The sequence below is a fragment of the Anoplophora glabripennis genome, unplaced genomic scaffold (genome assembly GCF_000390285.2).
Source record: "Anoplophora glabripennis isolate ALB-LARVAE unplaced genomic scaffold, Agla_2.0 scaffold4, whole genome shotgun sequence".
NCBI classification, from domain to species: domain Eukaryota; kingdom Metazoa; phylum Arthropoda; class Insecta; order Coleoptera; family Cerambycidae; genus Anoplophora; species Anoplophora glabripennis.
In genome coordinates, this window is record NW_019416568.1 from 3,743,654 (window position 1) to 3,769,257 (window position 25,604).

General features: G+C 30.8%; 2 protein-coding genes across 3 annotated transcripts; one reads left to right on the top strand and one right to left on the bottom strand.

Annotated features, from left to right (window-relative positions):
* Window positions 1-2,137: 2,137 nt before the first annotated feature.
* Window positions 2,138-9,107, top strand: LOC108917387 (CD151 antigen). 2 transcript variants are annotated; one of them, XM_018723946.2, is made up of 6 exons: window positions 2,138-2,333; window positions 6,006-6,096; window positions 6,190-6,381; window positions 6,813-6,982; window positions 8,300-8,522; window positions 8,581-9,107. In XM_018723946.2, the coding sequence occupies exons 2-6, from the start codon at window positions 6,019-6,021 to the stop codon at window positions 8,626-8,628; spliced, it is 711 nt and encodes a 236-aa protein (XP_018579462.1). In that variant the 5' UTR covers window positions 2,138-2,333; window positions 6,006-6,018; the 3' UTR covers window positions 8,629-9,107. The 2 variants fall into 2 exon arrangements, with proteins under 2 accessions (XP_018579462.1, XP_018579463.1); XM_018723947.2 differs by lacking the exon at window positions 2,138-2,333 and adding an exon at window positions 4,787-4,987.
* Window positions 9,108-11,741: 2,634 nt separating this feature from the next.
* Window positions 11,742-12,494, bottom strand: LOC108917342 (FMRFamide-related peptides). Its single transcript, XM_023454963.1, has 2 exons — window positions 12,100-12,494; window positions 11,742-11,979 (listed from the first exon to the last, which is right to left on the bottom strand). The coding sequence occupies exons 1-2, from the start codon at window positions 12,492-12,494 to the stop codon at window positions 11,742-11,744; spliced, it is 633 nt and encodes a 210-aa protein (XP_023310731.1).
* Between the last annotated feature and the right edge of the window lie 13,110 nt (window positions 12,495-25,604).

A 25,604-nucleotide genomic window follows, 5' to 3' on the forward strand; every position in this document is an offset into this window, starting at 1 on the left:
TTTTAAACAAAAATGTATGGTGCAGTTAACAACACATCATTTACTATTTGTTTTTACCTTTGGTATGAATGGAGCAAAAATTTGGTTCAAACTTTGGTACAAAGACAAAGTTGGAGGTTCACACAGAGACGTTATCTGGACGAAGGAGAATAAATTATCGTCCGAGGGAACGCACGGTTTCTTTTTGGAGAAAATTACAATTTGATCATAACTGCTTGGTGGCTAAAACATAATAGCATCAGTATAAATGATTCACAGTTAAATTTTTTTTACCGTTCTAAAAAACCGTAGCCTTTTGTTATCGTCTATAACTTCAATAATAGCGTAGAGTAAGAGCACCTTTTCCGATTCCAAAAATGCTTGCAGTGCATCGATTCCTATTATGTCTTTGTCCCAGTTGTCTTCCAAAAACGTGGTACCCAAATGACAACCTCAAAAAGTAAATATGTTAAATTCAACTCTATAGCACCTAACTTTAGATAAATGATTGATAGTAATGAAATAAGGAAAATATATCGATAAGTAAGGAAAAGGACATACGAAACAGTTAAAAATTTGTAAGTAATACAGTAAATTAATTAACTATTTTTATTATTTTGGTAGAATGATATATTGAACATATAACTGGACAGACAAAACAGATCTCTTCGTGTAGGTTCCAATAGTAACGTAAATGCAAATATTATTCTCCTTAATTTTTGCGTAGGTAAATGTTTTTTGAGATCATGTATCCGTCAAAAGAGATTGTGACAGTGACGACTGATGACAAAATGGACGTCGTCTTTATTAAAGTTGCCTATTATAAGAAGACCTACCATAGCAATAAAATAATTTACATATCAATAAGACCTATGTCTTATCGCTATCGCTATTCTTATAAAAATCGAACTATACTTTATTTATTTTATCAATATCTGTTCAATTGTTATCGTTAGGAGTAGTTATACATTAAAAACTACTCACCTGAAACGGATATATACGCCTTTTTTGCAAAATCGGTCATTTTAACTCTTGAATTCAGTAAAAATAAGCTTCGACCATCGCAACATGAAAGTCTTAATAATTGTATTGTTGTTTTACCTAGCAACGACGTTGGCAGGTGGTTCAGGTGAAATAATCAATGAAATTATTATACATGAGAAAAAATAGAAAAAGAGAGAATAAATAAAAAAGAACTCTATAAATTGTTGGTATTTTATTAGCCAGAATTTGTATCTAGAGCTAAAACTGCTATCTACAGGGCGTGTATAATCTATAAAAATTAAACTACAGCTTCCTAATGATATTTGTAATAGAAAAGTCTTATACGAATAAGTTCTATTTTCGCGTTTTTTTTTTCGTAAATTAAAGTTCAATTATGGAGCAAAATATTTTCTCTGGAACGGTCCTGTCCGTGTGTTGTACGATGAGTTACGTGCTGTAGACCAGCCGAGTAAACAAATCGTTGAAAGATAGAAAGATACTTCTCAATTTTTGGGCAATTTTTCAATGCAAGAGTACAAACTAAGAAAAATAGATATTTAAAAAAAAACTGATATTTTCTTATTATAATAATTAATAGTAATTACTATTAATTAATTTTTATAGATTATACACGCCATACCCTGTATATTTCTTATAGAAGAATGAACACGTATTTTCACAATTCCTGTAGTAAAATTGGTTCAGAGACTTGCTGGTGCGCTTTCAGCTTTATTTGTCAGTTATTCCCGTGTGTATATTTTAGTCGCATAAACTATTTCTTTCATATTTTGGGTAAAAGTAGTGCTTTTTCACCTCTATTAATGCTTTCAATTTATTGACAGCTTCTTTGGGAGCTCGGGGGCAAAGCGCCCTCAGCAGCCACAGTTACAAATGTATAGGGTATTCTATTAACAGTTCTTTTAAAGCGATAGTATCTGTTGCCAGTTTCAAACGAGTTAAATCGGCATTTGAAGCTAATGTCATCATTTTTAATAACTATGTATATACCATGTGGGCTTTTTCTGCGATTTTTATTCTACAGAAATGTTTTATCGATATGCATGAGCCACGAATTTCGTCACACAGCGCGTTTTGCATGACGTCATCCTAACAACCTGTCCTCCCTACGTTGTATCGTGTAACGGACTAACACGGCGTCGCTATGAACTACACGAGCCGCTATTTATCGAACAAAGAGCAGGTGAACGCGCACTGTTGTGAGTTAAACCGGAATTTACTTATTTGGCGTGGACTGTAAACAAACTTTAATCATACTTAAAACTAACCTAGAATATTCACGTTACTTAAGTGGAACAATCTGGTACCTTATTGAAATAGTGTTTATGTAATTTTGTGGGTCTTAGGAATTGGTGAGTTGGTTTAATCTATGGCTTAAGTTACTTTAGATTCCGGTTTGCAAATGATTTTAATTATTACGCATATCATATACCAAGAATTTTAAGTAGTTGTTAGCTACTTGTTAGTCAAATAATTAGAATGAAGTGATTCCGAGTTTTAAATGCGCTTGCAGGTACGTTTTTTACAAATATTAATAAGAAGCAAATAAATATAGTAGTAAGTCAGCAATTCAAAGTTCTTTTTCTTGATTATATATACAGTCGAAAACACATAATATTTGGAAAATTGAGTAATAATATTTATTTAGTTTACTTTGTATCTATGTCACTTCATTTCAGGAAATACATATTTTGCAGCATGTTAGATCATAACAATACTATTATGTTGTATGTACTTTCTTACATCATTTATAATATTTTTACAAATTTGAAAGGAACACAGCGTGCTTTCCCCATAATAAATATTTCATTTTAATATAGAGTAGGTAGTTTCAGCTGTAAAGTTTATGAAATTTTTACGAAATATTCAGTGAAGCTCGGAAGCAATCAGAAAACATAATTAACGATAATCTGAGAAATTCAGTAGCTTATCCTTCCATCAAGATTTTAATAACTGCTAAATAATATTGTTTTCCGATACGGGTTAATTTACCGAATAATTATTTCAAAATAATTACATATTCTATTTTGCATTCGAAAAAATACGTTGTGCAGTTGTCAATACCAATAAAAATTATCCAAGAATTAGTGTGATTAATTCCACTATGCACGTCATTGTACAATAACATGTACATGTCTACCTCTGGTCTGAAACTTCGCATCAATCAATTTATTCGATACGCGTCTAGCGGCACTCTAATGCCTGCCCTGTAGGTCTGGCGTGTCGGTGAAAAATCCAGGTTTTTTGCTGAGGGGCGTTAGCCGTGCATTGTCATTTGTCCGTGCGTGAGTGAGTTTGGAGCTTTGCTTGGTCGAGTGTATGGCACGTGTTTTTATGGCAATCAGTAGCATTGTGTTTTGTGAGCATAGAACGATACACGGATTCACCACAGATTTAGCCTATGTCTGCTACTATAAAAATTGGTAAGGTTGTATTATACCTGATCCATAGCATATACAGGGTGTTCCACCTAAGAGGGATTCTTCTGTAACTCTGTAACTGTCAAACTTATGAAAAAATGGTTTTAATAAAAGTTGTCTGGAATCATGTGGGCCATGTAAAGAAAATATTTTTAGCTTTACAGGGTGTTTCATTTCGCGTGGGCGATACATAACTTTCTTATTTTAAATGGAACACCCTGTATAATCAATATAATATAATTTCAACTTTCTCAATGAGGCTACATAGCATCTAAACTGATTATCTCGAAAACGGTAAGTTTCAAACACCATGCACATTTAATAAACTCTACCTAATATTAACAAGGAATTCAAAAATGCAGTTAACTTTTAAAAACAATTTTTTTATTTATAAATTTTTAAAATTTTTTAAATTTTTATTTATATTTTTTGACAGTTACAGAGATACAGAAGAATCCCTCTTAGGTGGAACACGCTGTATATGAAACAATTTCAATTAAATACACATTTTTGTTTACGGTTTCGATATGCAAAAACGTCACTATATATTCCGGCAAAAGTATACCATTAAAGAATTGTTATTATAGTTGTATAGTGTGTGAAATTTATAACATTTTTCGTTCTGTGATTTTTATGCTAGTGAAAATAATTTAAATTTTATGACCACTGTTGGAACTATTTGTGTAAAATAAATGTCAATGGCCTTTAGCATTTTTTAAAATGGTTACAAATTAAACGAAAAATATATTTATAAAAAACTTTATTGCAGAAATTCAAAAAAATACGTAATTATTCTACAAGTATTAATTATATTAGCATATTTTAATTTTTCAGTTTAAATCGTACTATAACTGAAATAATTGTTATTTGTTCGAGTATGAATATTTAATATATATTTTTGGTGACAATATCACATGTTCATTGCCAACAACAGATCTCTTCAATTTGATTGATTTTTAAGGTTATTGAACATAAAATGGAAAATAAATGATAAAGCTTCAATCAATACCCTTCTGTGAGTTGTAAGCCCGAATACTGAACTTTTATTTTTCAGAATAAGACTAATTCTTTTCAATGCAACAAATAAAAATTCTTTCACAATTTTAAGGTAGTTTATTCAAAAATCGATCTAATTTTGTTGACTACAAAAGAGTTATTTACTTCAGTATTAAAAGCAATAGTAACTGAGGTCTTCTTAATATTCACTCAACTAAACTAATTCACTTAATTGTTAAATTAACTGTTTATTTAGGTATTCCTACATCGTACACACCATGAGGTACGGCTTAAGTAGAACAAGTGAAAGTAGCCTCAACTCTTTACATACAGTTTTGTGATAAAATATGTGAAGCCTTGCAAACTGTGAATCAGTTTATATCAAACGCACATACATACATTACGTTATACTACGTATTGCGAAGCTAATGTTATTGTGTGAATCACGCAATTTTAGGATTATTGCACTATAACGAAAACAATATTGTGATAAATTACCATGTGTTTGAAATGTTGGTTTTGATGTACTTGTGAATTTGTAAACTCTGGTGCAGTTAGTTTTAATAAAATAAGATTTAGATATTTAGGTGGTAAGTTGTATATATGCTTTTCTAGTTCCTATTTTATTATCTTTATATTAATATATACTTTTATAAAACTAAATTTATTAGTAGGTATTGTAATATGACTAAGCGTTTAAAATATACAGGATGCTCTTTAAGTCCATGGCATAACATCAGGGGGATGTCCCCTGGACTGTTTTATATTAAAAATCCTCAGCCAACAAAGGTCTAAAGCCAATGGTTTTCGAGATACATGTGTTGAGGCTTAAAAAAATATTTTACGTTTATTTCTTTGTAAATATTTAACTTATATCTAGGTATTCATTAAATTTGAGCTAATTGTATAATTAATTAAATAGGTAGCATTAATATTCCATGCATATATTTTTCTTTACATTGAACCTAGTATAGTGATTGTCATGGATAATGAATGAAAAATATACAAATTTCCAATATCTGCATGAAATGAAACACGATGTAAAAGGTACAGTCATCAGCAACTGCACAAAAAAAAGGCTAATACGTGAAATATGTTGTGGATGAGAGATAAGTGTAGATTTTTAAGGATAGTCTAGTTTTAACCAAAATTAACGTATTGCTATTCTACATTTTTTTTTCAAAAATGAAATGGATGTGTATGCTAAGAATTTTGGGTCTTGTATAGTATATCTAAGATGTACATTCCACAATACGCTGCATTAGTGTCGTCTAGGTACACCAATTTTTTTATTCACTTTTATAATATATTTTTATAATCCTTGCGAAAATGCAACTTTGTTAATGAAAATTAAGAACAAGAACAATGTAAATGATCGAACTTTTGTGTAGCTTTGGATTTGATTATTAAGTCCAGATAAATCCATTTTACAATGAAACATTTAGAACCTGAAACAGATAGAAGCAGCGATGTAGAAAGTTTATAAAATACAGTTTATTGTCGCTTTATGGCTTTATTATGGCTTAGTTTTGAAGTAATAGAAAATACAAAATAAAAAAAAGTACATGATATTTTCTAATACTGTTAAGTGTATTGACTTTGTTTTAGATCCAGAGGAAACATGGGGTGGGGTGGACAGAAGGATGGTTGTGGAAATTTTATGAAATACAGTCTATTTGTCGTTAATCTCATAATATTCGTAAGTACATATACTTTTTGCTTCTAATCTATCTACGTACACATGTTATATGAGCTATGTTCCAGTTTTATTCATTTATTTTCGCGTTTTTAGTTGGGCGGAGTTATTGTAGTGGCTTTGGGCATATGGACAGTTGTTGATAAATCATTTGCCAACGATCTCCTTGGCACAAACTTGTATGCTGGAGCAGTTTACGTACTGATTGCTACTGGACTTCTTGTTGTCCTTATTTCATGTCTGGGATGTTTGGGATCAGTCAAAGAAGTGAGATGTATGTTGGTTATTGTAAGTAAAATATTAGATGCGTTTTCACAATTTTCCGATCGCTGATTGGTTAAATAAAATTTTTAATGTAAAAGCAAGGCAATATTTACATGAAGCAGATTCAGATCGTTGCACTGTATCACAGTTTCTCTAATATTCAGTTTAAATCCTATAGAATTTAGTGTCCCGGGCCATTTGAAAAAGTGAAGATGAAGAAATTTTGCAGTAAATGCGTTTTCAGTAGTAGCAAAATTGTATAAATGTAATATTACATTGTACGTATATCTTTATATTGCGAGAAAAACGTTAGTTATAATTTGCGGGGGTTTTATTATGTGATACCTAGTAACGAGTTTCTTTAATTGCTTATTTTCTCGTACTCCCTTCGCGTATAAGGAAATAGAGACACTGCGAAATGACACTCAACACATATTTGACTTTTTTACTTCTAGTATTTCATTTCATTATTCCTCATCTTTGTAACAATGCTGGTTGGTGGGATCCTGGGTTATGTATTCCGAGGGAAGGTCGAAACTACACTACGCATAGGAATGGAAGGATCCTTACGTGACTATGGGAATTATAAGCCAATAACTGAGGCGTGGGATATAACCCAGACAAGGTAAAATTTTAGTTAAAAAGCATTCGTACCCTTTTATGTATTGTTTATGGTAGAACTCGTCAAAGTTTACTTAGAAAACTAATTTTCGTCCCTTTGTTTGCAATTATTTCACATACGGTATATAGATGTAATGGAATTAAGTCCCTGAATAGTATTACGTACATTTATGAGGCAAAATAATGTGGAATGCATATGTTGCCGCTTTATTTCCATCTGACACTGAATCTTTTTGTGGGCGTTTCAAACTGAAACAATAACTTGGATACGTTGACCTCCATTTTAGGTAAATTTAATATAAATACAAATGTATTTGTCCGCTAATTAATATTTTGTATAATAATTCCAATCCTTCATTTGCCTATTAAAACATATGTAGTCAATTGTTTGAATCAATATTTTTTGTTTACAAATACAAAACTTTTTATAACAACAACAAACATATTTTAGTAGCATGCAAATTAAAAATAGTTGTTTTTTCTAGTGCTGGATTTAAGTCACACTGAAAACATTTAGTATTGTTTTTAAAGCTTACATTTTTTAGGTTATTCTTCTTATTTCATTGTAAAACTAGATACATAGTGTAAGCTCGAAATGTTATGACTTGTGTGATATGTAAAACAAATCTTGTAATTTTACATTCATGTATGTAAATTTATCTCTCTTTTTCACTGTACATTTCACGTTAACTGCCTGTCAACGAGATGAGGGTGTTATCTGCCTAAAAACATTAAAGAATCGTTTACGCTGAACTGATTCTTTTTTCATTCTCAGTTTTAGTCTAGCTACTGTCAGGCAAAATAGGTTACCTACGTATTTTTTATGATTCTCGATTTAATTCTTTTAGGAAATTTTTCATTAAAAATATTTTGTTACCGATCTGAAACAAATGTATTTACAATGTTTTACAAATTCAAAAGTTTTTAACTATTTTCATTATAAGGTAATCATCAATAATGGTTGTCAATTGTAATGGACTTTTTTGATAATTTGGAACAATTTTGGTTTTATTTATTTCATACTTCGGTACTTTTTTGTACAGGTGTCTCAAACCCGTTAGTATGGGCCTACTGTGAGGATATAAAAAATTTAACTAAAATTTGGGACAAGTGGTATTAAATGGGATGAGCTTCATTGACGTCATTAGTCGTCTCTGTCAAATCCCAAAGATAATACTTTCGCTTATCTCATTCCATTTAACATCATGTGTTCCAAATTTTATTTAAATTTTTTGTATCCTCACAGTAGGCTCATACCATCGAGTTTGATAATTTCCTGAACACTGTTACTCATCACATTTTTCATTTGATTTTTTTTCAGATTGGAATGCTGTGGTATATACAGTCACAAAGACTGGCAGAATAGACTACCCGAATCTTGCTGCAAGTTAACTAGAACCGGAGAAAGATTGAAATGTCAATCTCTGGTAGAAAATAATTCCTTCACAATGAATACAAGAGGATGTCTAAATGTTACCACTGAATTTGTCAAGACCCATGCCGTTGTTATCGGAACTTCCGGAATTGTTCTCTCTTTGATAATGGTAAGTCAGAATTTCTGTTTTTTTTTACAATGTAATTTCTAATAATGTCAATTTTCAGATATTTGGAATGATCTTTTCCTGTGCCCTGTTTAAGTTAATAGAATAATCATCAAGTTTATGTATTCCGGGAATTTCATTTTTCGACGAGAGTTCAAAATCATGCAACGGAAATAAAGAATAATTTAAAAAAATTGAACTAATCTATTTTATCTGTAACAACCATTAATAAATTATTGACAGTTGTACCATTATTGTAGGTATAGATCTCTTGCAATATTACGACGTACCTGATTTAAAACATCGCCAAAACAGCTCAAAATGTATGGTGGTGTGTTTGGTAGGATGATTTATACTTAGGTTACAAATATATATTTTTTGTTTTGTGCATATATATATAAGGTGATATATACTTTCATTCCATAATTTATTCTCTGAATATCTAAATAGCAACAAGAAGTATATGTCACCCTACAATATTTAAAATTTGCACATAATACATATTTTTATACAATTTCTGTCACTATTTTTTATACTTTTATATATGCTCATACAGTTTGGACAGTGTGTGACTATTGAATGTTTATGTTTATGTGAAAATATAAATAACATAATTTTGTTTTATTGTGTTTGATTTTATTATAAAATAATTACTCAGAGTTTACAGATTAATCAAGACTTTTTGAAATTTTTTGAAGGAGAGTTTTTATGGAGATACACAGCATAGCAAATCGGACTTACGGAATTGAAATTTTTTCTTGTGATCTTTAAAAAAGAGATGAATTGCGAGTAAATTGTGGTGTAAAAGATACATAAATTTATGAAAATTTGTTCGAGGTGAAATTGAGGAAATTTATAGAGAACTAAGGAGAATTCATAGGGATGTTGGGGAATTCGGAGGAAGTCACGGGAAATTCACATAGAAACTAGGAAAAATTAAAAGTTTGCCTTGAAGCAAACCGGTTTATGCCAGATAATTCCCATACGATGTGGTGATTTAAAATTACTGTAATAGGTGTCACCTCCCCCTTATTCTCATGAATAATTGTCTTTAAAAAGAATATAACCCAAGGTTTTATATACTGTTGTTTTCGGGGATATTCTGCCTTATCGGAATTTAACAAAATATGGCTCATTTTTAAGGGCTTTTTACGATTTATTTTCATTATATATAACACAAAAGTTAATTTGTATGTTCAATAATAAGAGGTATTTTTCAAAATAAAGATTTCTCAAAAAGAAAAATAAATACAATAATTACAATTTAACTAAACTTACCTTAGTCCAAAAATTCACATATTTGCATTATATAAAGAGGCAGTTAAGGCAACATTTTTATTTGGATTTTCTGCTGAAACTAAGGTAGTTCTTAAGATAATGCCCTAAAAAGTGATAGACAACGATTTTTCTGGACAATACGCGATATGATCGATATTTTAATGTAGCATATAGGATGTGTCAATTTCTAACTTCTTTTATTTTTTAGCAATTTCAACTTTGAACATACATATTTCTTCATAACTTCTAAGAAAAAATGGTATACGATCTACCTAGATGCTTTTGTTAGAATCTACTTGGTCAGAACTTTCATTTATGCAAATTTTTAAATGAAAAATGTTTTATCTTCTGTTTACTTTTGTGAGCTAGTTGGTCAAAAAATTATGATTTTGTTGAGTTACTGGTAATGAGTCGTTAACTTGTTACTATGATTTTTACTATGATGGTGATCGTCACCAGATTTATTAAAAAAACCACCAAGAAATACGATCATTTAGTTGAAATAACCATATATTTAAAGGAAAAGATTAGGGAGTATACAAACATCAAGCCCAGCACAAGTAGCGACGTTAAAATAGTTGTTTTAGTAGCGTCTACTATCCAAATAAACATTGTCTGTCAATATTCGGATCCATACTCTTGCTCTGTGTCCCATTAATTAAGGACCACACTATATAGGGTGATTCATTAGTAATTGTACATACTCTATCTGAATATTTTTGCCCATTACTAATACTGTACTCAACTGTAATTCAACTAATGCATTGCAATCCCATGACAGAAGACACCAACTTACATAGTAGTAATATGACAACTAAATTACATAATAAAATAAAAATGATTGTGCAGCCCTATTTTTAACTTTAAAAATCTCGAGAAATAATGACTTGAAGGAATGAAGGAATAGTAGATTAATTGCATAGAAAGTATTGAAGAATTGAAAAATTGTGCCAAAATAAAAATTCCGCCAGTGGCGTAGAAGTTAGGAATGGGAAACTGCCATTCTACTCCTGTCGTACGCCTCTGGTAGTACCCATGAACGATTTTGTAGCATTTTTAATATGTTCTAAAGTATCTAAACTTTATAACAAGTATGATAGAGAAATATCAAACAGGGTTAAAATAATGGGCAAAACTCATTTAAATTTTTTTAAATAAAACACCCTGTAACTCCGTAAGGAGCCATATTTTATCTAAGAATTATGTGTCTATTTGTCATATTTTCAGTCCAGGATTATCCAGTTAGCGTATGTACAATTATTAATGAATCATCTGTGTAAATATACAGTGACAACAAGAACCTGCCAATATTCATATCTATATCTATATCTGCACTATTCCTTGTGTGGTAAGATTTCCAATCATTTATTTTATATAGGTATATTGTTTAATAGTATTGTACTGAAATCATCTCTTAGCAGTTCATAAAATACCAAACATGCAAACTGCATTTTCGATTATTGTTATATCGGTAGTTTGATCTCACTTTCATATTTAATACCTGCAGGATAAGTGTATAGTTTTCGAAAGAACTAGTGTCTGAATTTAGAAAGGTATCATTTTATTTAAGTGCCAATTTACAACAACAGGTTAAATATATATTTACAATGAATAAATTATTAATAAAATTCCACTTTTATAAGAGAAATACATAATACTGTTTACGAGTGTTTTATTGAAGTTTTCCAGCCACAGACAATTTTTGGAAACCAGTTTAACATATTTACTCATAAGACCACAGAACCACTTAGTAATATAGTTTCATTTTGACACAATTTCTTTAGAATATTGCTTTAAAATTATCTATTAAACAATGCACGTTACTGATGAAATAAGTTAAAAAAAAATCGCCCTTAATTGTAAAAACCATTGAATATTCGACCTTTTCTTATAAAACTACTACTACATGCTAAGTGGTTTAGGTAAATGGTAAATGATTCGACTTTATGCCGCCCTTGTGCAAGGCTTATTTTCTTCTTTCTTGTGAAGCATCAGTTGAGCAAGTACGTTTGCTAAAGTTTGTTCTTGCATTTTAAGAAGTTCCAGTGTCGATAGCATGTTGCCAGGGTTCGCTAGGTAGTTTGTTGGATCACGTCCAAACCTCATGAAGTTCGAGTTACGGCCGAATCTCAAGAAAGAGTCGCTGCGTTTGTCTGCTTCATCGGAGAAGGTGTCGCGTTTGCTTCTTTTCTTTGATTTTTCTTCATCAGAAACGCTCCTTCCTGAAAGAACAAAAAAAAATGTGCATTTCAGTTGAAGAAAAACTAAAACAATCACTGCTATTCTTTAGAAAAAAAAATACTGTCTATACTCTTTAAATATTGGCATTTCGTTCTTACCGAATCTAAGGTAGGCAGACTTGTCGCGCCTTTGGGGGTCCCTGCCGAATCTCAAGAATTCCTGATGTTTTCCTCGTCCAAACCTGATGAAGTGGTCGTTCTTTTCGATCCTTCCGGACCTGGTGGGCCTAGCGAAATCTTCGTAGTCGTCGTTTCCTACCTCGTTGTTTTCATATTTGCCGTTGTTTCTGCCGAATCGTAGAAAGTGGTTGCTACGTCTTTGTACTTCAATGTCGTTGTCGTTGTCGAACAGGTCCTCAGGGTACGTATTAGAGTCGAACGTTTCTGGATAGGAGTCTTCTAGGAACGCGAGCGACGACTGTATGAGGAGGATGGAGATGATCGGGATGATGATCATCATTGAACAATCTGAAGCAAAATAGTTTCTGTTAATATACAGTGCGGTTCATTAGGAACCAGGACGACCTTCTACATTTTTTTTAGATGCAGACTTGAGATTTTCTCAAATTTTCAAACAATATTGAATGAAAGTTTGATACAATTTATTCCAATCAAGATTTTAGGAACAATTTTGTGAATTTCCATGACAGTTTTCTCTGTGTGAGTTAAATATAAAAAAATACGATAGAGAGAGAGGGAATTTGAAAAAATCGTTGTCTTTATAACAAAACTGAAGTTGTAAGGTAAATAACATAGCAACAAGAAGTGGGGTGTTTTTTCAATTGTACATGATTGTAAATTGTTTACAGTTTATCATATATATTATTTTTCATTACTTCTATTGTAAACTTGATTGACAAACGAAATAAAATTTGGAACTTTGAATTGCCTAAATACATTTTCATCAGACATTATCCATCCTTATTTAATTCAAATATGTCTCCTCTTATCTGTCTCCAAGTACTGCATCTAAGCAAATAGCTGATGGTGCACGTGTCAGTTTTACTTAATCAATCATTCATGAATTTCATGCGAAGTAGACTGCATATCAATACTGAAAGCTTAAACCGCCTCAAGGTATTGATACATTCTTACTATATTATTCCAAATGTAAATAGTTGTCTAAAATTGGTTGTATATTGGAATGGAACGTTTTGATTCTTCAAATATTACAAAACATACAAAGGACTGACTAACGACATCGATTTGTGGAAATGCAAACATTATAATTTAATTTTGTTGACATTTTTTTGGTTTTGCTGAGCTCCACTTATGAAAATAAAAAATATATGATTAATATATTTCACATGTAACTCCATCTAAATAGACCTAAGATCATATTATTTTATAAAATTGAACACCAACAACAGTCAGACAAGCATTCAGGATTCGTTCATAAATGCTCATTTCAGTTTCACTTGGAAATTTGAACTTCTATCTACCTAGACCTAGACTATAGATTTTCCATAACCATGACCTTGGTTCATTTAAGGAATACATTTGCGTAATTCTCTCATGTTACACATGTTTGTAAATGTAGTAGTTTGGTTCAGTATTGTGTCGGATATCGTTACTTAGGGAACACATTAACATATACATATTAGAATAACAGCAAATGACATGATAGCAGAACTCTTCATATTGAAAACTTTGAATGAATGAATCATACACATAACAGCTATTCCATGTATTCCCATATAAGTAATAAACGTCCAACTTTTGTGTTACTTTTAAATCGTCAGAATTAAACACGAATATAGCACATTTATGAAACTGAGCTCTAAAACTTTAACTTAAAAAGACAAATTGAACATTGTGACAAATATAACAGATACTAAATTAAAACAAAATTTCGATAATGAACCTCCTTAAATTTATTTTCTAATTCGTTAATAACAGCCCCAATTCAAGTTCTATACAATAAAGGAGATCTGTCATCTCTGCAACTTGAATCATCAAATTTATATTTTTGGCTCTAAAATCTTGCCCATTTTGTGCGTGGTATTTCCCATTTAAATGTATGGTGTATTTAAGAGACTGCAATCGAATTTATATTCTTTGTTTCTCATTTTTAGATATTGGCCTATTTTTACTCGTAACGCGTTTCTTTGGACGGTAAATATCAATTTCTACTTATGGTACTTTTCAATCCGCCATAATGGTTCCGCCATTTTGGATTTAAGAATTTCCGAATTGAAACCTTCGTTATTGGTGACAAGTTTCAGCTATATTCTTCAAATTTTGAATACTTTTCCGATTTTTACATCCGCTTTCTTTTATTCAGGAATTTTCGGATTCGTAATCAGCGACCCCAAAAATCTGCAGTAACAAAATTCAAGAAAAAATATTTTTGAAAAATGTGCCATATAAAGGGGTAAGTGGAAGCCTGGTCTGCAGGTGGTTTCCAACCCTTTGATGATAAGTTATATTATATTTTTTTGGCATGATGTCTATCAATCTATATAAATGTAGGCATTTATATATTTGGTAGTACAAAATACAAAACTATGGTTTTTCACATTGTTTTGCACTAAGACTCGTTATTTGAGCTTATTATTACGTAGCATTAACCCTGCCGTAGGGATAGTGTGAATTTAATTTGCATATTTTTGTTTTCAATGCTCAAAATAGTATTATAAAATGTTTTCTCAAAGTATTTTCAAATTTTTGCTGTTCGTTATGAAGCTTTAGGTACCTACATCTGATAGATTCATATACCATATATATTTATCACATTTTTTTGCACTAGTCACATCGCTAAATCTGTATAAGTTACTTCATTTTAAACTTAAAATCCTTAAAAAGGCAAGAGCAAGAAAAGACTTTGACATGCACAAGCCGAGAGATTCCGTTACATTTAAATCTAAATACAATTTGCAAGCTTCGACTTTATAGGTAGCAAAACGAAGGACAGGATAAAATATAATAAATTCTCTATATTTCAGTTGGACCTGACATAAAAGTAAAGTTAGATGTTCTTTATCCATTGAAATTTTCTGAATATATCGAATTTCCGTTGCAATTGAACAGTTTTGTTACAAATGGAATGAATGTGGGAATATAGAACGAGGCCAGTTAGCATTATCTAAAATTTGTAATAGAGATGATACATCAGTAAGTGTTATGAGAAATACAAAAGGTATTGCAAAGTAAATAATTTAATTAGACTAATCAAATGCTTTAAAATGCATTATATCATATCATCAAATTTTAAATAAATGTACTTGGTATGGCATTTCCATAATATCGTCAGAATATATTGAATTAAGTATTCGAACATTAAAATAATTTTTTGGTCCTCGCGGTATGACAAGTCACAAAAATTTTGTATCATCTTTTCCCGAGGTGCACACGAGGTCTTTGAGTCAGATTTAATAAATGTTTATGTGGTGAGACGTCTAGAAAAAACATTAAACATTCAACAGACGTCATCCAACATACGGGTAATTGATATATCTTTTGAAAAATGAGATTATAACGTTGTTCCTGATTCACACTTTCTCTAACGGAGATGGTCGTTTAAAGGAACAGTTTTATGACCAGCTAACCCCAATTTATTTAGGGATTTCTCAGTTTTAAATCGCGTCAAGATTTTGTTGTTATGGATAAAATATATTGACTATTCCGTTGTCGATTCATACGTTTAATTTTTTACGAAGATATAAATTAGTTATTAACAAATAATTTTGTAAAAATTTCATTAATCAGTACTGAGTTATAAAAGTAGTATTAATTGTAATTTGGTTTTAGGAACGCTGTATTATACGTACGTAGATCATGGCATAAAATTAAACCCGTAAAGCAACTATAAAGGCATGTAGGTAAGTACTTACATTTTTTATATGTTTGGATAACACTTTATCGGCTATGAATTAGACTCTTTATGAAGGTAAAACTTCACGAATGTAATTAACACTTAATAAAAATTTAGTTACTATTATAGACCTAACAATTATAGATAATTATCTAGGACAGACAAATATATGAATTTGAATACATTATTTATATAAATAACTATTAAAAAATCAAATCTATTTTATGCATTTATTCAGTGATCGTTGGCTGTTTGCCTGAAATATTTAAACACACCATTTTCAACAACAGAATTTGTCCAGGAGGTAGAGGTAGAGGAAGTTCTATCAGTTTTTCACTCATAGAATTGTAATAGGTGTTAAACAATAAACAAAATATCTTTCAAAGACTGTCGCGACACAGCACTTGAAAATTACGTTCTACGATTGCATAGCTTCTGACCTCACATGAACTTGAGAGTATACCGTATTTCAAAATTAAACTCGATTAAAATTAGATATTTTTTTATGTTTCTAAATAATTCTGTGTAACTTTATTAATTAAAACCTTCTTTAGCATAATGAAAGTTCTGCCCACAGTTTGCGATGTGGGAGCATTTAATTCTACATATTTTCCACACATGCATTTATCTTACCAACATATTTATCGCGCAAGTCGCCATAAATCAAAACCAGGCAATATTTTACCTAAATCTGACAAGATAATTTCGACTTTTTACTTTGGGGAACCGCTGTTTTCTCACATAATAAAGAAAAGTTTAGGGTATAAAGTAAGCTAATATAAACGTAAAAAGTTTTATATTACTTTGCATTTTTTGACAAATTTTTAAATACCAAAGTATATTACGCTTAAGTATTTTTGTTTTGTTTGTTAACTATTGTTTTCTTTGTAGAAGAAGATTCGTTTCAAAATAATTATTTCTTGAGATATCAAAACAAACATTTGTACTGATTTGTATTTTTATTATTTACTTCACTTTTTATTAATATTGGTACATCACTATTAAAAAAAAATGACTATTTACTTTGTTTACTACTCATTTAATTATAATAAATGTGGATGAAATAAAGTGACTATAAAAAAGAGGATACCTATATACTTTTTTTTAGAAATTATGTTCTGTGACATTAAATTAGTCTTTCCCATCTCAATTGAAGAACCAAGAGGTTGGCAGTATGTACCAGGTTCGGCATTGAAATATTTGAAAAACTTGTTCCCATATTTATTTAGCCATACCCATATACATGTCTGGTCGAACTAAACGTGGTAGAAATGTATACGCCCGTAGAAGAATGACCGCTGGGGTAAACGGCGTATAACACAGCAGCACTGCGCGACTGGGCAATAAATCTCAGTTGTTGACAAGTTGCCTAGCAGTGCATTGCAAATTGATTTGGTGTGATTCGGATAATTTTAATTTATTATAGGTACCTTCTATTCATCATATTACAATAATTGCTAAGAGGAGATATAAGAGGGATATTTTGTTTACTAATATTATTACAACATGGTATTTGGGAGACTTTTTGAAATAGAACAAAACAAAACTTACCATCAGTATAATAATAAAATTGTTTAATGACATAAATAATTAAAATTTGTTGATTGTTAATAGACATTTTTTACACAATATATACAAATTACTATAATTTTTTGGGGGTTGCTATTTAAAAAAAATGTCGATGACGTCATTACTCGAATACAAATGACGGTTGAAAATCGCCTTTTATGCTAAAATATGTATTTTTTAAATTAAAAATCGACCTGTTCGAGGATTTTTTTTTAAAAAAAATTTGTTTCGTTTTTACTGAATTCAGTCCATACTTTAGGAGCGTACGGTATAACCTATTTGTATAAAATCACTCGAAGAATCGCCCCTTAAAGTTTACCGACGTACTCTAACTCCCTGTATATGAAAATTTAAATTTTTCATTAACGTTTTTGTAAAATATGATTCTGAATATCGATAAAGGTCATCAATGCCTCCAAAGTTTATAAGCCCAACTTTATTAAATGTATACGTTAGATTATCAGAATTTAATGCAGTTTTTCTACAAAGAAATACACGTGGGAATAATTTATATTAGTCTATACTACCTTTCATCGAATTTTAAACTTGATATCAATCTATGTGGGAATCTCAAAATTTACTCAACTTGTGAAAAAAGAAAATTCATGATATTTTTTTCCCATTACGTATGGCCAGTTAGTGTGCAATAACGAGGGCCTTACGGGTGAAAATCCCACTTGCTAATAGATATATCAAAAGGAATAGTGCACTCTGGACGGCGGTATTCCTTGAGAAAAGACCAGGCAAGACGTGACATCATATTTTCTGTTTGTGAGCCACGTATGATTATGTCGCTCACGATTCCCCTTTTGGTCACAAAATACTGATAAATGGACGTGGAGAGAGTTATAATTGACCTCGCGCGCTTAAATGATTTAGTTGTGTCCCCTGCTCGCTAACAAGGATAGCAGAGCTAATTACTGGTGTAAAAGTGTAACGTTATTCCGTAGTACGGGTTTAAATCTGATATCGCCTCTATTATATGCTGATGATGTGCACTTTACGTGGAGCGAAATTGTAACCGTAGATTTTGGTGCAGCATGCGGGAGATGGACGCTCGGTGTCGGATAATGTGCATGTTTTGGGAGATAAATCAATTTCAGATTGAAAAATTCTTTGCAGGTTTCATTTGGTTTAAGACCCTCTTCAAAAGTTTTGGAAGAACTTCCAAATTTCAAAAACGTACAAAAATGGATTGTACTTCGTCTACAAGGATAGCTTCTTCAAAAAGTAACACCAGTTTTATGTTTTGAAATACAATGGCTTGTTTAATAAAGTCATGTGTTTAATAGTGTTATTGTTACTGCTTTGCAATACATTTAATCCATTTGTCCTGTCCACAATCTTGAGGATATCCTCTACAAAGAAATTTTAAATACGTGACAAATATCTCCCTAACAGTTTTGACGAATCTTTGACAAGTAAAAAGACATGTTTTCAAATATATCGATATGCAGCATCCACACAATACGGCATTTCTTGAAATTTGACAAACCCTTGGTTAGATCACATTATTTGAAATCGACTTTATAATAATTAATTTGACAGGTACACTGTTCTAAATAAATTTTGAAAATAATAAATACACTACTTTTGGACTCGTATAATTGAACGAAAATAACAACTGTTATTTTGCTTTTTCTAAAAACTTAGGGTACTTCGAGGTATTTCGCAAAAGTGGTAGGTACACTTCTTATTTATTTGTTCTTATCTCAATCTTTAGAGAATTCAATTGCTTTAGCATTTAAAAATGTTTAAATATTTTAACAAAATCTGCAATGTTTGTAACTTTTTATAATTGAGAAAATGCATTTAATTATACAGGGTGTCCCTGAAAAGAATTGACAACGCTTGACCACGGGTTCCTTGGATTAAAATAAGACTATTTAGCCTAACTTACCTATATACAAAAGTGCACGCCTACTGAGATATAGCCTTCCAAATAGAGAATAAATAACCTAGTTTTTTCAAATAATTTGAAAACTAGTTTTCCTAGAAACTTCAAATTTGGTACACTTATTTTTTTATATAAGGGCAATGTAAATATAGAATTTGGTGAGAATACATATACAGGATGTTCTCTTTCTAGTGCCTGTGCGCCACTGGCTATCCCGTAACTGTGGTCAAGCGTTGTCCATCCTTTTCAGGGTCCCTGTATAATTAATTTTTGCAATAAGATGTTACCAAATAACTACAAAAATAAACACAAAATCAGATTAAATCGTGTCAAAGCACTCTTGTGTGTATGCCCTTTTTTCACAATATTTTTAGAATCCCTTTTCTTCACATTATTTTTCCCCTTTCATGTCACCCACAAAGTGCACATTTCAGAAAAATAAAACATCCAAGTGTTGGACGTACTTTTTGTCCATATAATTCCATATTATTTTATTACTTAACGGGTAATTAAAATTGTTACAGAAGGATTAAATATAGCCGGCAGGAAACAAAAGAGTCATAAAGTTTACGCTGGTGCATGGAAATAATTTTTAATAATGAGTCCCGCTCAAGAGCTTCGCTTCAATACGATGGAAATTGTAGGAGTCAGCCCACTTCATTACCTGCCTAAAATTTCACACAATGAGTATAGTCAATGGAACTGTTAGGAAATCTTTGTTTATATTGGACAGATTTTGTAAATTAAAAAAATTGTGAGTTAATTAAATATGGTCGTTTTCATAAATGAAGTTCGACGCAGGGTGAGTCAAACTTTAATAGTAAATATAAAAATGTTTATACAAACATAAATCGTAAAACGCTTCGGTTCCAAGATACGGGATGTTGAAATTAAAAAAAAATAAAAAAGGTTCTTATTTTGTATACACAAAGTATTGCTCATGATTAGGCGATCCTATTATTTTCTTAGGCGTCTTCACACTAGTGCTCTCATACTAGGGAACAAACAATATTTGTAATTTTTTCTGTTCTGTGTCTTCCATATTGCTAACAAAATTCGGTATCTTAACGTGTTCAATCGAAACTTAGCAGGCAACTAAACTAAAACCCGACTACCTAACTGACTGACAACACACGCAAGCATGCGGCATCGGTTTCCCATGCGGTGACGTCACACCCGCCGCCGGTTCAGCGGATACTCAGCGTGCCAGTTTATAATTTATTTTGGATGACTTGTAGGCTATATAAAATTCTAATTTTTTGCAGAGAACCTTAAAATTGCAATATCTTTCCGTTAAGCAAATAAAAAAAATTGCGGAATGAGCTCATTATGGGCAAAACTTCACTGAATTGTTTATAATATGTCAATTATGAACGGAGATAATAATAATCATTAAGAACTTTGAGGATTTTTTTCTTATTTGGAGTTTTGTCATCAGGTAAAGCTTGGCTTGCGCGGATGGGGTTACTCTGTATTTACATTTTACAGGAAAAATAGTTCTAATGGACAAAATGAAATGTTTTGTACCACATCTTTTTACACACGGTGACTGAAAATAGGTGGTAAATATTTTTCTCAAATCTGTTAAAAATAATTAAAAACTATACTATTATATACTTATGAAAAGAAATGGAAATAGTTTTCCAGGTAGGTTATTGTCATCAATTTATTATTACTCTGACAAAGAAACAATGACAATTCCATTATGGTAATAGGTACTTAAGAATGAAAATCAATGAACCTACTACATCTTGGATGCAGTGTTTTTCTTTTGTAAGTATTCAAAATACCTTCTAAATTAGACTTTATTTGATAAACTTTTCTTTTGAGTCATTTCTATAAGCACCAGATATGGTGGATATCAAAGCGATTTCGGTCACACAAATGAAAGTAGGTACATTTTCTTTTAGTAATATATACAGTTTCATTTAAGATTGTAACATTTAATTTTTGCCCGATTTAATTCGATTCGCCTAAAAAAATGGGTTGCAGAAATAAATTAAAAACAGAAGGTTTGTATTCATTCATTGTTAAGTTGCTTAAAATAATTTAAAAAAATTGTATTCATAGTTTGTATTCATAATTTTACTGAAATTAAGAAATTTTAATTTTCGTTAAAACTGTGCATTGAGACACATATCGGTGCAACATTTTCTTTCTTTATTTAATGGATCTGATATATTCTATCTAATGTATATTATTGCTTTTCAGAACCAAGCAAAGAATATATTCCTTATTTACTTTGGGAATCATTGTGTTGTTGTAGAATAGAAAATATTGTTGTAAATATTGTAATGTTTTATGTGATAACTTTTGAGATTAAATATTATAGCAATCAAAGTGGGCCTAGGTTACAAATTAGAATATTAATTTGTGTTGGTTGTTTTCTTTTCTGTTCCAATATTGAAATGCAGCTAAATTAAAAATTTCCGCTTTAAATTAATCTAATTTCTTAAATTAGATTAAGTGAATTGTAAAAAAGTTTGAGTTTTAAATGCAATTTATTTTAGGAATTAAAAATAATAGATATTCCACAAAACCGTATTTCATAATATCCTTCTCTATTAAACACTGTGTTTGAGTTATCACTGTGATTAAATTTACAGAAACGGCCATGACATTTAGTAACGCATTTTCAATGGTTTTCAATTCAACACAACAGTATACATAAATTTGAAAAACGGAAGTTGAAGCTCTTCCTTGCTCCCTTAATCTCAAGCCAATTTCCGGAGTTAACAGGTTTCTGTGACACATTATGTATGCTCGTCATATTCATGACCGACCATTGAGTCCATTTGAATTAAGCTAACTAATAAATTGATGATTATTGACCTTGGGCGATCTAACATCAAATTCACCCCCTCGATTTAATTCGGTTTGGACAGGATGCACTTACATTGTAAGCGATTGTGGTAAAAGTTGATAGATCGTGGATCATATTAATGACAGAGGTTATTAATTTTATTGGTCCACGTTTTTCCAGCCATCGGAAAAAAAAATCAATTTGGTATAATAGGCTACCTAACGCCAATTTAACAATGCGATACCTTTGAACCGGATATCTGAAACTAGGCTTGTTCATTTTTTAATTTAAAACCGCTGAAAATTCGATTTTATATTTTAACAGTACTCTTTATGGATTGCGTTTATTTAATTGAGTGAAATTTTCTTTCTATGAAATTAACTAAATCACTTTCACCTCGTCAGAACTAATTTTTTTCGGAGGCAATAGATCTGTAGCAGGCAGGTTTCAATCTATACGTAAATTAATCTAGAAGCACCTACACAAAAAGAGAAATGAAAAAATACAATTAAATCAAAGGGCGTGTAGTGATAAAGGCTTGTTGTAATTTAAAATTAATTTGGTCGCAGATAAAAAATAATTAAATCCTTTTCCGCTTCCTACGATTTGACGTTCAAAGTTAAGATTTAATAAAATGTAAAGGGGCTGTTATTTGAATTTGAGTAAATATTTAGTTTTTGCAACAGGAATAAATAATTAACTACCGATGTAATTATTTATTTTATAAGGAATTTGAATGGAACTCTTTCTGAAATGTCATCTAAAACTTAAATTTAAATATGTGTATACATTTTTCTAAACTTATAATCCATGCAATATTATGAATATGGGTACTGGAAAATTAAATTGAAAATAGAAATTGTTATTTACAGAAAATAAATATTTATCTGCCAGTATAAAATTAATAATTGCGCCACTAGGTAAAAGCGTTCCTTTTACTTGCAGATACTGAATAAAATACTACAGGACAATATATTTCAAATCCAAATTATTCAAATATTTGCAGAAGGACTAGAATCATCTCGTGGCCCCTGTTTTTACATTTTTATGAGAACAAATGTAGCTGAGGACCTTATTTTTCGTAGAAATTTAATTTCGTTTGCTTGATTTATATTACTTCTAAAAAAACGTTTGATTTAAGAAGACTTATCCAGTGGCTTTCTTAAATAAAATGAAAGAAAACAGAAATATGTTGTATTTATCATCATTCCGTTGACGCAAAAATAAATTTGATTTATTATTAACTAGGGAAAGTTAACCCTCAAACGGTCTCGCAAACCCAGAGCACGTTTTCTGGTACGCCATAATAGCAGAAATTGTTTTGATATAGCAAGTGCTGCAGTCTGTTTGGTTTGCTATAACCCGTTTCGATCATTACATCGGGGCAAGTATCAAAATATTTATCTGCATTGGGCATTTTGTTTGATGTTTTCAAGTATATTATTTAATACATACAGAGTGTTTAAAAAGATGTGCTACTAGAACCTGCAAAATAAAGAAAAAACATCGAAAGCACCATATTTATCTCTGTTTCATGTACTTTCAATATAATATACGAACTAGTAGAAAAATTAAACGCAGTTATCTTTTCCCAGTCGCCCAATGTCGAAACACCACCCTATAGTTTACCTCTTTCCTCTGGAAGAACTGTAGTATTTTTTTGATAGTGGTATTTTCTTTGTTAACAGCAAAGTTTTACTACAAAGAATGATTCTGCACTAGGAAAAGTTTTATCTGGGTTTTGATCACTCCCCTTTTATTAAATACCTCGTTTCCGAGAATAAATGAAATACTTTAGGTACGTACTTCAACAAATGAATTATTTTCGTTAACCAGTTCAAGTCTTTACCTCACATTGCAATTTCAACTAGAAACGTTCTTTTAAATTTTTAATTCTTATGCAGATAGTTAATTTAACTTTTAAAACATAGTAAATGTAAATATGCAATTTTCATGTCTCTTAAAACTTATATTAATACTATATTTTCTTAACTCTTTTGTTACTGACTTAATGAATTAATATAATGGTTCATAAACACATAACAATGAAAATAACTGGCAATTTCTCAACCGAGTTGTCGTAAAATTCAATTTGATTGCGCATTTTAGACCCATGAATGAGAAAATGAATTATTCAAGCGTTAAATTCTACTATTACATAATCAAGACTGTGACTCCCGAATTCATTTAATTTTTGCAGAAACAAAATTTGACAAAGTATTACAAAATATTTAAGAAACTGATTATTTAAAGTGATACTAAATTTTTCAGGTATACGAACCCTTTGATTAGTATAGGCAGAAAACAATTATTCATGTTTGTTTTGAAATATTAAGATCCAAATCATTTACATAATTACGCCTGTTACATTAGTACGATTGCTGAAAGACAGTATGGTTTTACAATAGCCCTCTGATTTTCTGAGTATTATGAAACAATTCAATAAATGTTACCACGTAATAGCTTATCTGGTATATGAAGACTTTTATACTTTGATAATAACTTCTGTAATTTTGTCTTTCCTAGTTGAAAACACGTTTTCTTCTTTGAAGTCTCTTATCGTATGAAGTCTCTTATCTTTTAAAGTCTCTTATCTAATGAAGTCTCTTATCTTTTGAAGTCTCTTATATTTTGAAGTCTCTTATCTTTTGAATACTATTCTCTTTTGAAGTATCTGTTTTGAATTCTTCTTTTTTGAAGTCTCTTCTACTAATTCTAGGTTTCGGTTCTTATTGTTGGTTTTAAGAACGGGTGGCCCTGATGAGACCATTTGTTTGATTTGGAAAGACTAGAAAGCCAATACTATATGATCCTATCGTAAGCACCAGGTCATCGACGTAGTGAGAAGATTGATGAGGCCTTCAGGGACCATGGAAAGCGTTGTTAACTGCTCAAAAAACAAATTAATAGGCCTTGAGATCAATGAGATCAATAGTGCATCTATGCATAGTGCTCTATGCATTGTGATCGATGCAAGGTGTCTGTCCAACTGAACGTTCTCTTGAATCTTTCTTGAGTATGACGGCCCACCAAAACGAACAAATATATATTTAGTTATGGTGAAGTTATCTGATTTTTTTTATGTGTTTATATGAGCGCCAAATTAATTTTAAATTTAGTTTTAGTGTAATCTGTAATTTTGATCTTTAGTGTAGTGTTGGTTGTATACCTTTGCCCTGCTAGCTTTAGACCCTGCTCAGTAGTCGGTTCAACTCAAACTATTATTCTTCCAGAAACCATGCAAACTAACAACTTAAAACAATAGATGTTTAAATTAATTTATTAATATTTATCTGGTATATCAATATTTCAAATTAGAAATGTCACACAAATTATCAAATATTTTGAAGTTCTTACAATGTTTTGACCACTTAAAACAAGAATTTATTTCGATCTGGTTAAATTACTGTATTACTGGTTGCTTTTTGGACGTAATTTATATTTTCTCGTGTAATTTCTTGTTTTAATATGTTCCTCTTTATAT

Bases quoted from the DNA above. Each gene is read 5' to 3' on its own strand.
- LOC108917387 (XM_018723946.2), top strand. From the start codon at position 6,019: ATGGGGTGGGGTGGACAGAAGGATGGTTGTGGAAATTTTATGAAATAC. The intron at 6,983-8,299 runs GTAAAATTTTAG...ATTTTTTTTCAG, and splicing joins TGGGATATAACCCAGACAAG to ATTGGAATGCTGTGGTATAT. The intron at 8,523-8,580 runs GTAAGTCAGAAT...GTCAATTTTCAG, and splicing joins TTGTTCTCTCTTTGATAATG to ATATTTGGAATGATCTTTTC.
- LOC108917342 (XM_023454963.1), bottom strand. From the start codon at position 12,494: ATGATCATCATCCCGATCATCTCCATCCTCCTCATACAGTCGTCGCTC. The intron at 11,980-12,099 runs GTATTTTTTTTT...AAAGAAAAGAAG, and splicing joins ATATTTAAAGAGTATAGACA to CAAACGCGACACCTTCTCCG.